The sequence below is a fragment of the Nematolebias whitei genome, chromosome 13 (assembly GCF_014905685.2).
Source record: "Nematolebias whitei isolate Nwh7 chromosome 13, NemWhi1, whole genome shotgun sequence".
Taxonomy (NCBI): Eukaryota; Metazoa; Chordata; class Actinopteri; order Cyprinodontiformes; family Rivulidae; genus Nematolebias; species Nematolebias whitei.
Window position 1 is genome coordinate 11,559,800 of NC_056510.1, and position 14,769 is coordinate 11,574,568.

The following is a 14,769-nucleotide window of genomic DNA, read 5'->3' on the forward strand; positions in this document are numbered from 1 at the left end:
TCTGCCAATAAAGATATTGAAAACAAAAAAACATGCCAATAGGAAAAGTCAGCGATTGTATTAAAAGTGCAAAAATGTGTTCCAAGAGTTTGTGCGCTTCCAGACAGGATAAAGTCGCCCACCAAAACTTTCAGATAACAGTACGCGCCATTTTAACAAGGATAATAATGTGTGTGCTGAACGTGATGCAACGATTGAAGCGCACGGCTTCAAGCCTGAGGGCGTCCCACTGCACACGTAACGTGAGCTCAGCGCTGCAGGGTTTATTCTATAATCCTGAAGTCGGTGGAAGGAAAAGCCCCTGGATTGAGAAAAGTGACATCACATCGTTTTGGTTCGTGGTCAGTGGATATCAGCGTCTCCATCCTGCTTCAGCTCATTTAATAAAGTTCTAATGAGGTTCTGTACAGCACATCAACATGTTTTAGAACACCACTATGTATAATTTTCCTGTTTAAGATGCAAACGAATGGAAAAATGAAAAACAGTTGAGTTTGATCAGAATAAAAAGGAGTTTTGACCAATTCATCACACCACTGACAATCACTAGAGGCAACCAAACCCACAATAATCACTTTCAAATACTTAATAAGGAAAACAATGTGGCTCTTGATATTTTTTTTTTTTTGTAAACTTGGCCCTCAACTCAACATCAGTGTTTTCTTCATTACTGGAAATATAAAAACATGAACTCCACAGCTGACACGACACATTTCACATCACATTTCTTGTACCCGTTTCAACTCTTCTCCAACAAACCTTCTTAAACCAGAACACGAGCCTGAGGTGCTCCCATCACTCACCAGCTGCCCTTCGACATCACACCACCCAACCCCACCCACCACCACTCATATGTAACCATTTTACCCATCTGATGCTCATGCTAACTGGAGAGCTCAAAAAAACCACTCCAGGGATAACTGGGGCTCTTCTTCCAAAAGCAGTGGGTGAGCAGATCGAAGCAGGATGTTTTCTCTAAAATATGAGGAGCAACCTCACAACAGCAACCCCCCCCCCCCTTTTTTTTTTTCTTTCTCGAGACAACCTTCTCATCTCATTTCCCCCTCAAAGCATTGCACTCACGCCACGTTTAATATTAAATATTGATGTTAGACTTTGTAAAACTGTTAAGCTTTGGAAAATGGAGGGCAGGGAAAAGTTTCAGAGAAGAGAACAGCGCTTATTATTAGAGGTTGATGAGCGGGGGTGACGCTTCAAACCATCTTCTGCTGCTTTGGATGCATGAAGATGTTCAGTGACAACCCCCCCCCCCCCCCCCCCAATGTCCTTTTTGTGCTCCAGAAGGTAAACATCACTGGGACGTTCTGACATCCAAAAGGTATGTTCCTGTGCATTTTGGTTTGTGTCTTTATGTAAGAAACGAAGAACACGCGAGGTCACAATATGGCGCAGTGGAACCTGCGGGAGCCCGTGGAACGCTCCGCCCTCCATTTCATCTTCTTTTTCTTTTTCAGGTTTCGCTCAGGAATTTGTTGTCTGCAGGTGGAGAAAAAGGGAAGAGCCGTTAGAGCCACTTAGACCAAACCAGATCTTTCATCAAACACCAAATTAAAAGAATCATTTTAAAATCAAATATTGTTCTGAAGAAAAGGTTTGTTTTTTAGTTTTGGAAAAACAGCCAATTCATGTTTGTCTGGTTACAATGAAGTGAGGATCACTTCTTCTGTCAGAATTAAAACTAAAGAGATTTGCAAGTAGAAGTAAAAAATAAAATAAAATCCATTTCCCTTGAGGTAAAACTATTAACTGAATATTTAATTACTTCCGATTGTGTTTTTCCCCCCTTTTGACATTTATAAAATCTAATTTTAGTTTTTTTTTAAATCCTCTAGATTATTTTTTTAAAAAAGGGGCGGGGGGATAAGTCAGGAGCTACAACACAATTAAAAAAAGTGAACAAATGAATGTGTAATCCGTTATTTGCTCTATTTGGTGGATTCTTTGTGTTAAATATGTCTAAATTTTTTAGATTTCTCCTAAAAATCATACTCAAGCATTCATGAGTCACATTCTAGTCATTTTCTATAAAATAATCTTCAGTAGAGTAAATTAGGCCTGTCACGATAAATTTTGCTGGGCGTTTAATTGTCTCAGAAATTATTGTGATAAACGATAATATTGTTTGAAATTTGACAATTAGTAATTGTCAAATTTAAGAAGAAATGTTGGTTAATTTAATTTGACTGTAGTACAGATTTTTGACCACTGGATGGTAGTATAAGCCTGTTTGAACCAAAGGATGGATAGTGAGGTAGAGAGCAGCGTGTCTAAGAAAAATGGGAGGGAGGCCCCTTGACGTGACATGGGCTGTCTCCCTTTCCATTTTGCCGGTTCTAAAAATGGCAGACAATCTGTGTGGTTTGAGCTCTTTAGCATAGCATTTTTCACATAAAGCTTTTAATAAAAAAAGTAAATAAAAATAAATCCGTAAACAAGAAGCACTGTGGCGCAACTGGTAGAGCTGCTGCCTCTCAGCGAGCAGGTCCCCGGTTCAAACCCCGGTCCAGGGGCCTTTCTGGGTGGAGTTTGCATGTTCTATCCGTGCATGCGTGGGTTTTCTCCGGGTGTTCCGGTTTCCTCCCACAGACCAAAAACATGCATGTTAGGCTGATTGGTAACTCTAAATTGTCCCTAGGTGTGAATGAGAGAATGAATGGTTGTCTCGTTTGTCTCTATGTGTCCCTGTGATGGACTTGCGACCTGTCCAGGGTGTACCCCGCCCCTCGCACAATGATTGCTGGACATGGGCACCAGCGACCCCCGTGACCCAAAATGGAATAAGCGGGTAAAAGATAATGGATGGAAATCCGTAAACAAGTTCTCAGCTCTTTTTGCTAAGAAAAGGTTGGCCTGTTAGCTTAGCTCGTAGCATAGCTTCTCAGCTTAGCTGCTTTTAACATCCAAAAACGTGATTTTGGATGTTAAAACAGACTTTAAAGCGAAAAGAGAAAGGGAGGGGTCAGTGAAGAGCACCAGAGTTGAGCCTTTTGTCATCCAGTGTCTTCAGTAGAAAGAGAAACACGAGGAAACGACAATGGCCGATAAATGAAAATGAGGTTGATAATTTTCATTTATCATGCGATTAACTGATTTATTGTTTATCGCAAAAGGCCTAGAGTAAATAAAAGTTTGTGTCCCAACCAGTAATGACTGAAACAACAGTCCGACCACAAGAGGGCGAAGTTTACAAACAAGTGTTCTCATGAGTCTGAGGTTTCCTCCCCTCAAATGCTCCACTTATCTGGATCAGGATTGACGTGAGTTATTCCTCAACAATATAACCCTCTTTAATCAATCCTACAAAAAACATCTAAACAGATCACATGACCACAAAGAAATGTGCATAAATCATATTCCTGTGAAACATTTTCTCAGCACCACCAACATCTGGAGAAATCAAATGCCCTGAAAAAGGTTAAAGAGAAATCTGTCTAGTTTTATTTTGGCATCAGTGTCCTAAAAATAACAGATTTTATGTTGTCTTGTCCTAATTTGTGTCATGAACTTTGCTTAAAAATAAATAAATATGTTAAAGGCTTGAGGTTACCGTATAACTCGGACCAACTCGTGAAAGGCTTTGTCCACATTCATAGGGGGATCCTTGGCACTGGTTTCAATATAAGTTATCTAAGGAAAGATGATAAACATCCCCAACATCAATATGACAATTTAAAGAATTAGAATAATCATAAAACACAAAGTTCCACTTTTCCTGCCTGGAGTTGGAATGTATTGAATGCATCATTCAAAAACAGGACGGATCAATAAATCGTTTCTGATGCTAAAAAAGTGTGCAAAAGGAATATGAACACTTTAATTGTCGTTTTAAAGATGCGTATGTTGGAAGTATGCATTGAGGATAATAAAACTTAATCACTCATCTCATGCTCATCTTTAAGGGCACAGCTGCTCTTTTGTTGCCTCATTGGCTCCATTTTTTATTCAAGATTTGAATATTTTATTACTGACATTAACCTAAGGTCAATGGAGATGAGACTTCGGTTTAATGATCGTTTGCTCTCAGGCATTTTGGAACAGATGACAATACAAGCAGCTCAACATGTTAACAGTACACTGATCCCAAAATATTAATATTTAAGAAATTAAAAGACTGACTTTTATTCTTTAGTTTAACACGTCTCGCTTATCCAGGGAATTTTCTCAATGCAAAACTAAACAAGGAAGAGTTCCACAATTTAAGCTTGAAAGTCCTCAAACTCCAGGTTTGATTTGAGAAAACTCCTTGGATGAGAAGCCAAACATCTTAAACTACAAATTACAAGTTGGGATTTATTTGTGATTTGCTTTGACCTGGATGGCTGAGAAGCAAAGAACACTGATACACATACCTCCTAGCAAGATGGCAGCCACAAATCTCATCTAGTTCCATCAGTGGCCTTTCTAATGCATTTCTATTTAGGTGAAACCAATTGTCTCTTTACATTAAAAAAGGCTTAAACGCTTGTCTCATTTTTTTTAAACCTCCATTTGGTTTTTCATTTCATATGAGAGTATAATTGATTTATTGTTCAACTATTTTTGTACCATATATTTTCTACTTCTGTCGCGTTTTATGCGCAACACTTTACAACAGCGATTTTAAATTGTATTTTATATTGACAAGAAAATTATGTTCATAAAAAGGTTATGAAATGTTCAAGCACAACTCAAATCGCACTCAGAACTTGCATTAAGAGGTTGCATTCAGGGTCTGATTACAACAGACTGAATTTATATGTATAGGCAAGGAATGCACAGTCATCAAAAGTAAAATAAGAGTTTTACAGAGCTATAGAGAATGTTAATACAAAAACACTTTCCACATTTAAATACTGACTGAGTAAAAGAATATCTAATGGACAAGGCTGGTGTTCTCCGTGGGTTAATAATTAAAACAGACTAATTAGGGGTTTAGATACGAGTAGTCACAGGTGGTTTGTGCTCGTCATTACTTGTTTCAGACTAATCCTCCATGTGAACACCTGCATCATCAGCTGACGCTTCAATCCCCATTAACAGCACTAAAAATCTAAAACTTACCACTGTCAGTTAAACCTCATAATGCAACTACAAAATAAAAAAATAAAAAAAGATATGATCTATTGCTACATACATTGAGGTTTATTATATTCAGATGAAACTGTCATGTCCTGTAACCTTGATTGTCCAAGTTAAATATTAACATTAACTTTTACCGTGTGTGTGTGTGGGGGGGGGGGGTAGTTAACGGAAAACAGGTTTGCATGGTCAATAATGCGTCTGGGAAAGGTAATGCAGGAAAAGCACATTACTTACATTATGTTTAGCAGCCATCTCTTGGCCCTGGTCTGTTGTCACCTTTCTCAGATGAACCAAGTCCACTTTGTTTGCAACCAGAACCATGGGGAAGGCCTCCCTGGGAGCAGAAAATATGATGCCCTTTGAATAAATAGAGGTTCTTGCACACTGCAGGTAATGGTTTTCACCATTTAAAAAAAAAAACAAAAAAAAAAAACACTGAACTGTTCATTTAGTTTAAATGGTTTATATAGTATGCTTCCAAATCTAAAAAAGTTAAATCTGGTCCTCTGGACATTCAAAAAAACAAAAACAAAAACAAAAAAAAAAATGTAGAAACGTTTCGTCTCTCATCCAAGAGACTTCCTCAGTCTGAGGTGCTGTATTCAGCTCAGTCTCTTAAATAGCACCTTCTCAGAGTGGATCAACCAGTTTGTTGCTGACAACCAAAACCAGCTGATCACATGGTCAAGAAGGACCATCAGCCTAACAATGGATCATTAGCACACTGATGGCTGTTTACTATTCACAGAGGGCTGAGTGATACTAGCAATAACAGCATTGTAAGAGGGGGACAGTTGAACCCGGAGGCCTCCACCCCTGTTTAATGATGGACAATTTCACTTCACAAAGATGGCCTCCTTTACTCCTCTCTCAAACCATCGTTCCTCTCCATCCTTATTGAGCATGCATCAGGATATGCTTCCAAATGTTTAACATGGGGAATCAAAAAACATCAAATGTCTCCGTTGTTAAAGGCGCTTGCATAACAGGACTAAGTCATAAAGAGCATTCCGTGTTGCTGAATTTATACGGGAGGCGTCACATTTCTGCAACACTTTCATCTTGTGAAAAAACAGTTTACAACGTGAGCAACACCGAATACGAACAGACAGCAGTGGGCTTAGTTTGAGCTGCTATTTTTATTACATCTCAGCATCCTCTCAGTGAATGTCACAACAGGCTCTCTTAACTAAAACCTACAACTGGTTTTAGACCGATATTGGAAATCATGTGCAGTTTTCAGCTACGCAAAAAAGGGAAGATCATAACTACAATTCACCCCCGAAACTAAAAAAAATATCTGCTGACTCAGCAAAGCTCAAACAGACCAGAGCTAATAATGCAGGATTTGATCTGAACATGTCAAAGTTGACAGAATCCCAAATGATTGTTTCTCATGCAGTACTATACATTCAAAAAGAAAAAGAAAAAATCAACTAACGCAATTAAATTACAAGAACCTAGTTAAAAAATATACGAGCTGCAAACAAATGTTCAGTTTTACCAAAATGTAAATGCCTCCTGCCTGTAAGAGCCAGTTCCTCTTTTGTTAACTTAGATGTGCTATATTTAGACACTGGTGTACACACAGTTTTGCTGCAATGGTTGCTGGTTTCAAACATCTTTAATGCATTTCATTTAAGCCGTGCACTGGTTAAGATTAGCTGGACCACCCAACTGCTCAGCACCAATTCTTTCTGCTCTGAACCAAACAGGCTTTGACAGAGCAGGTTTCTAAAAAAAGTCTCTGCCCAGAAAGTTGCAGCACTGCTCAGCTCAAGTGCAAAAATGAAACACGAACCACAGTGTAAAGAACAGTGAACTCAAATTTTAAAGCCATACGCTTTACATAGACGATCACATTACAAACCTGGACTTTTCTCATTTGAGCAACACTGAGGAGGTCAAGACCGTTTCAAAACATGACTTTAAAAATTATTTAATGTATTCATGATTGGGTTAGACTTCAAAACGACCTTTTTATAGGCCTCCTAAATCGCACCTTAAACCGACTATTGATTCAAAATGCATGCGTCCTCTCAGGAACCAGGAAAATTTGAACATTACACCTGTTTTAAGACCTTCCTTTAGAAATAATTAATTGTACAGTCTTATTACTTGAAAGCTTTAAACGACTCATTACTCAATATTTAAGAGATACTAACTAGTTACAGTCAAACCACTTACGTCTGCAAAACTTGTTCTTTTGGATGCTCCCTTTTGCAGGGGTCACCACAGCAAGCGAATTCCCATGGAAGATTTGGCAATTGTTTTACACCGATTGGACTTCCTCACACAATATGGATTCAAACCTGCAACCTCAAGACTACAAGACTGCGACACTGACCTTGGAGCTACCACAGCTCATGTCTGCAAACTGTGGCAACCCAATTATACCTCATTCTTTGTCCAAATCAAGAGAAGCTGCTTTCAGTTTTTGTGCTATAATAAAATGGAATACATGGCCTTAAGATATGAGAAGCCGCAAAGATAAAAGTTTTGTTTTGTATTTAGCATTAGTATTTTTATGCAGACAGCATTTGTGTGTGCTTTATATAGTGTGTGGTTTATGCACTTTGAAAAATTTTTCTCATTTGTTAGAAAGCACATTTGGTTGCAATTGAAATGTGCTACAGAAATAAAGTGTGACCTGATGCTTGACTGCCTACAGGCCAGTTTCCTCTAATCACACAGACTGTATAAAGTTTTATTACACAAGTGGGCAAACCCACTTTTACTGAAGAGAAAAATAACCATAAACTGTTCATTTAGTCGCTGCTGACATTTCAAAATTGAATGCTTTTTCCCAGAATTGTTTGACACTGAATCAGCTGACCGTCTTCATCTAAAAATCTCCAGGCTTTCTATGTTTTTTTTTTTTTTAACCATCTTTCAGTTTTCAATTAACATATTTTTGGGAATTATCGTATGCGAGCTAAAATAGTAATTATGTACGTCAAACTATGCTACCAAATGTTATGGAATTATGTTTGGGAACAAGATGTGTTTTTGTGAATACAAGTCTTCAGACCTCACACAAACACCCATCTGTCTCTATTAGAAAGATGAGGACCCAGATGGTAATCTATGGTGGTAGTGGATTTTACTTATACTAAATCTTTCCAACTCATTGCATCTTACCGGTCTTTGACCCGTAGTATGAGCTGATGGAACCGGTCAACGTGTTCAAAGCTGGCCTTGTCTGTGACGGAGAAGACGATGAGGAAGCCATCTCCCGTCCTCATGTACTGCTCCCTCATTGCGCTGAACTCCTCTTGACCGGCTGTGTCGAGCACTGGGTGGATGTGGAAACAAAAATACATCACTGCACACTCCCTTATTACCCAATCCTTATGGTCAAAGGTCTGCTGCATTATTCACTTGTTTACTCGTGTTTTTGCACACTTATGACCACATACATGATATCAAAGAGTTGAAGTGGTTAGCATGTTTTTAAATGTGGTCATATTTATGCTTCATCTTTCCGTTACCAAAGACTCACCATCCAGTATTGCCCATTGTCCATCTATTTCAGTGTGTTTCAGATACGAGTCCTCAATCGTGGGGTCATAGTCCGGCACAAAGATTTTCTGGAAAAACTGGATGGTTAGCGCACTTTTCCCAACGCCACCATCCCCCACCACGACCAGCTTGTATGTTGGCAGGTTGTCACTTGGCACGGCGCTGGTCGCCATGGCTACCTCGACAGTGGTGGTGAAAGAGGAAAGTAGGCTCGTAAGGTGGCTGGTGAGAGACACCTGAGTGAAAGGGACAACAGAGTGGGGGATGAGCGAGAACCAAGAAGGGGGATTGACAACAAAAGAAGAAAGCGAGAACAAAGAGATATTAAAAGTTTTATTTTTTGTTGTTGCAGCTGCTTTCTCATCACCATGGAGACGAATGGTCATAACAGAGTTACAGATAAAAGCAGAAAGATGGAAAAAAAAATACACAGATGGACAAACTAGAACAAGACAATGAGACATTTTTTAAAAGCTGACAGTAAATTAAAATTTAAACCAGAACAAGAATGGCAACTGAAACAACAAACAGATCAGCATCAGACAGATAAATCCAAATAAATTAGCCTTTTATAAGTCCACTGAAAGCATCAACTTGATTCAAACATATTCAGTGATTGATACAGTTCCGGTAAATATGCTTGAAATATAAAACTCTGCTGACTTCCTTCCTTTCTTAGATAAATAATGTTACCAACTAATTTTTTATGTATGTGAATGTTTCTGTTCAGTCCCCTGAGATAACTTCTGCTGTGACTTGGTGCTATATAAATAAACTGAGTTGAATTGAATATGATGCACTTTAGTTTTTCTTTATATTCCAAGAGTCTTGTTGGATCCTCTTTATTTTGGCTCTACTTTTCCAGCAAAACAGATATAGGTTAGTCAGAGCTTGAACAATCATCTAGACGGGAAAGTTGCGCAACCTAGCAGTTTTATTGTTGACAATTTCATTTTCTGTTTCACCAAATTCCTGTTCTCTTATTAGACAAAAACTTTTTTCCATCAACTTTAACCCAAGACCGTTGAATTCAACTTGTGCTATACTAAGATACTCTTTAAAACGGGGACATGTTATAAAAAGCAATAAAAACAACACTTTTTGTAACCAAGAATGTCTGAAGGCAAACATTTGGTTATGTGCTTGCTCAGATTTGCAGGGCATCGCCACAGATCCAGAACCGCACTCTACATTTAAACACCACATTTAAATTTTCCTGAATGAGTTGTGCAGTATCAGAACAGCTTTGCTGCTAATCAGTTCTAAAAAGTACCAAATTATAATATTTGCCATTTGCTCAGGTGGATGGCAGTAATGTTACTTCAGCTTTTTCAATAATTAAATATTGATATATATAAAGGAGTTCATTGCATGACCAGATGAGATTGGTACAATTTAGTTTGTAGGTGAATGATAATTAAATATTAGATAATTTAAAAATGCCAGGTAAGTACTTCATTCTCGGTTTGTGTGAGAATACATTTAGTAAGGTAGCTTTAAGTTGTGGGGCAGATCCTAGAAGAGACACACCCTATGGAAGAGCAACAGGGAGTGAATTACTTCATGCAGTGAAAACAGCTGTAAATTCTTGGTTAAAGGGAGGGTTGTCCTATATTCCTGTGGTGCCTTGACCACAGCAACACACATTTCATCAAGACTAAGCTTGGTCAACTTTGTAAAAAAAATAAAATAAATAAATAAATAAAGAAGGAAATCCGTCTTTAATGTCAGCCAAACTTCTTCAAATCAAGTTAATTGCATCAGAAAACTACAAAAAGTTTCTAATGAGAGGAAGTTCTTTGAATTCAGCAGCATTTTTGTCAGCAAAGTCAGAGCCTTGATGCCACTGAAGAAAGATGGTCTACCAAGATATGAAACCTATTAATTCAAGCGTAAAGATCATCAAAGTCACATGATTCAAAACTGTGCAGAACAAGACGGTAAACAAATGACAATGAAAGTCTCTGTCTGGTCCAACGAACGAACCAGCAATGAAAGAAGACTGCTCAGAGATAGATTACTGTAGCTTGTAATTATGGCTTCTCAAAGTAAAAATACACATCCAGGCAGAATGTGTGAGACATTTAGCAGCAGAGCGTTATTTGCATGAATAAAGGGAAAATAATTAAACAACTACCAAAAAAGTTAAATATATTGTACATAAAATAACACTAGGTTTAAGATCACTAAAGCTTGAATTTCTGTTGATGCCATAATAATTTGTGACGTGATGGCAAAAACGATCTTTTAGGCCACAAAAAGAGACGAGAATAGATGAGGTGAATCAGAACCAGAAAAGTAAGGCAGGAAAAGCAGAGGCATCTAAGAACAAGTTAGATATGTTACAATAAGAGTTGAGTCAATAGATCACTGGTTTTCATAGATTGCTTCCTTTTTTTTATTTATTTTTTTTTTAAGTACAAAGACCGTTTCAAAACCAACCCACTCAGTCCGGCTTGGTCCAGTTAGTCATGACACACAAATTCCAGATATATTTATAGTCTCAAATACATCACCATTACCATAAATGTCATAAGTGAACCTAAAAATATTTGTGTGGGGTTGCCACAGTGAGCCAACTTGGATGGAAAAATTTGGAAATTTACACCAGATATCATTCCTAAAAAATAATAAATAAATAAAAATAAAAACATTAAAATAGAAAGTGCATCTGAAGAAATTAAGAGGGATAGACTGAGCTAAAGAGATGGGTTTTAAGATTAGCTTTGAACAGTGAAAGAGAGGTGACATTTCTCATAACTTCTTTTTTTCAACACAAGATGACCTTAGTTTAATACTTTGGCATGAGAGGCTGTGAGCGATATGCATTTCTTCAAGGAATGTTAGGCCTTCAACCTTTTTAATTTCACAACATTATGTTTATCATTTATAAAATGAACCCGGATCTGTATTCAGTGCCATTTACAACCTTTGCTTATCCACTGCTGTCAATTAGAGCCCAGGCGATATAGGCATTTCATCCATCCATCCATACATATAGATAGATCTATCTATATATCTATCTATCTATCTATCTATCTATATATACCTACTACTATCCAAAGAGGGCACCCCGCCCTGTCTATAGAACCGATTGCTCCGCCTACCAAATTTGTCGTTCACCCACAACACCCATCCACCCCCCGTCTGTATTGTGCGGCAAGCAAGTCTAAATACCATAGTTGTGAGCATGCATAGGTTGTTCTTTATCGACTGTATTGACTGACGTCCAGCAAGTCTTCCATAGATCTACTACGCCTCTAACACAGCAACCACCACCAGAATAAAAATGTACATGGGAACTTTCATTTTTATTATGGTTTCAATCTATTTAGCAGCATATACTTAAAACTGATATTTGTAGAAGAACACTGTGGCTTTCCATTCTGCTATTACAGAGTTCAAATTAGGCTTAGTGGGTTGTTCAGAATGTAGCAACAACAAAAAAATGTCATGAAAAAAAAATCAATTTTGTGAAATGTAGTGGAACCACAGCTCTTACCAAGGTCTCAAAACTATATAATGATAAAATTTTAATAAATGGTTCCCAGGTAAAGACAGAAAATGTTTAGCATTATAAATTGTTGTTTTTTTTTCTTTGCAGAGAATGGATTTAAACCATGCAACCTACACCCCCTTTATACAGCTAAACATCTAACACAACCAGGATTCTGTTTTACTTAAAAAAAAAAAAATCCTCATTGAAGTTAAGTTACTGCCCACACAACACCCCTACCCACGCACCCATTCCTCCTCCATCCACCAGGAAACAGCTGTCAGCTGGCCGGAGACAATCCTTTACTGCTCAGCACAATTGAGGGAAGGAAGAAGTTTCCTTCCTTTCCAAAAGGCAGTCATTCAGTCAGTACGCAACAATCAGTCAGCCAACCAGCTAAGCTTAGCAAAGAGCTGATGAGCTACATTTTGACATTAAAAATGTTATTTTGCTGTTAAGTTTGCAATCAAATAATCAGTACCACTGCTTTAATTCTAAGATAATGACATAAATTTAGGAGCATTCGCTTTGAAGTGAACATGTACAGTACCTGCAAGCAAGTGGTTTTCACACCAGTTATGTCAATGGGTTGCCTTGTTATGGTCAAGTCAGGTCAAAGCCCTGCAGGGCGTGTCAGGGTTTCCCTCTGTGAACCCTCCAGGTGAGACAAACTTCTCTTCAACACAGCTCGTCAACCAATCACAACTTTGGCTAAATGGACGTAAACTGTTCAGTCTTTAGAAATGTGTACGAAACATAAAACTGGAAGAATCTAACTAAAACACAGAAATGTTCCTTCATCTTATGAGGCAGTCAATAATGCTAAATCCAACTTCCACATCTGTTACCACTAACATATGACTTTAGCAGTGAGCGTTCACACATACAACCAGCAGGTTTTTTTTTATTCTTTGCTGCAACTAATTTTTCTTCACAATGGCTTCAAAGATGCCTCTTGGGGGCTTTTGAGAAAAGTGGCTGGTTGCCGTCTTGAGAAAGGACAGAGATCCCCTTGTTCACATGGGAACAGAGCAGCAGCAGAACTCGCAGAACAAAAATAAGGAAGAACACACCCCAGCCTGTAAAGCCATGTCCTTATCAACACTAATGGATCATTCAGGAGGAGGACTAGTAGTTTCACCACGTCTTAAAGCTTCAAACTCCTCTCATGAAAGAATTTCAGCATATTTTAGTTTTAGCTCTAACCTTTTTTTAATTAATCTTATCTTGCAGCTTTTATGGATCCATCTAATAAGACAAAATTGAAATTGGCATTTTGTGCGATCTTGTGCAGTGTCCCAAGATGTCATGTGTTGTGAATGATTCTCAGCTACTACCACGGCAGATTTTAGCTCAACATATACAAACCTGAGTGAGTTATACTGTGTGTTGGCGAAAACTGATTAACAGTGGCAGCCATCTCAAATCAGATTGACTCAAAAGGTTAATCAGTTGTAAAAAGAAGGGGGGGTTGTAGGCTCAATCATCCAGGTAGATAACAAGAGACGGTCAAATCATTCCATCTGGACCAATTTCTTTAAGGGAGATGTAGTTAAAAGTTAATCACTTTCTAAAAACATCTTTAAAGTGCCTCCAATCATCATTTCTTGAAGATTTCATTAACATCCGTCCAGTGGGTCATGTGACATTTTGATAAACAGATGCAGAAAAAGTACATTATTGCTCACCTTTTACTTTTCAGCAGTTTGTGACAATGGCGTAGTTAAAACTCCAGTTCTAATGTTAAAAGTCTTGAGTGTTATTTTTGATCAGGACATGTCTTTCAACCCCCACATTAAAAACATTACCAGAACTGCCTACTTCCACCTGCGTAAAATCGCTAAAATTAGAAACAGCTTATCTAAAAGTGATGCAGAAAAACTGGTTCATGCATTTATCACATCTAGACTGGACTATTGCAATGGTTTGTTATCTGGGTGTTCAAAAAAGGTATTTAAAAGTCTTCAGTTGATCCAAAATGCTGCTGCCAGAGTCTTAACTGGAGTTAGTGGGAGAGATCATATATGTCCAGTTTTAGCTCCTCTCCATTGGCTCCCTGTCAAATTCAGAATCAAATTCAAAATCTTCTAGCCTACAAAGCCCTCAACAACCTAGCTCCATCTTACATTAGAGATCTTATTGTTCCGGTTCCTAGAGTTTCCAAGAGCAGAATGGAAGATCTTTCAGTTATCAGTTATCTCTTGTAGAACCAACTTCCAGTTTCTGTCCCTACGGCTGACACATTGTCCAGTTTTAAGACTGGGCTTAAGACTTTCCTTTTTGATAAATCCTATAGTTAGGGTTGGCTTGTTATGCTCCCAAAAGCTTGGAATACTGGAGGAAAACTTGACCTCATTTCTTAAAATTAATTGTTAAAATTGAAGACAACATTTTTCAGTCAGGTCATCTGGACGGTTTCTTTTTTTGTGCTGAAACGTTTCGCCTTCGATCCAGAAGGCTTCATCAGTCAAGGAAACGCACAACAAAACTTATTCTTCCCCCAACAGTTTACTCCAAAGTGGAACAAACCAGTTTTGCTTGTGATAAGATGGTCTCCATTGCCGGCCCTCTTCCTTGTTGACAATCGTGTCAAACTGGTTGAAAACAACAAAGTCCATGCTCAATAATCCAGGTATACAATCCAATATTTTTCAGTCGGATCATCTGGA

General features: G+C 38.1%; 1 protein-coding gene across 1 annotated transcript in view; it reads right to left on the bottom strand.

Moving 5' to 3' along the window:
- Positions 1-1,348: 1,348 nt before the first annotated feature.
- The window catches only part of LOC119419035 (ras-related protein M-Ras), a 15,255-nt gene continuing 1,834 nt past the window's right edge, over positions 1,349-14,769 (bottom strand). Inside the window, exons 2-6 of the mRNA XM_037686334.1 lie at positions 8,585-8,840; positions 8,224-8,377; positions 5,317-5,416; positions 3,569-3,648; positions 1,349-1,497 (exon numbers count right to left, since the gene is read on the bottom strand). Of these exons, the coding sequence (XP_037542262.1) occupies positions 1,398-1,497; positions 3,569-3,648; positions 5,317-5,416; positions 8,224-8,377; positions 8,585-8,777 (627 nt within the window). The 5' untranslated portion in view covers positions 8,778-8,840 and the 3' untranslated portion in view covers positions 1,349-1,397. The remainder of the gene's footprint in view (positions 1,498-3,568; positions 3,649-5,316; positions 5,417-8,223; positions 8,378-8,584; positions 8,841-14,769) is intronic.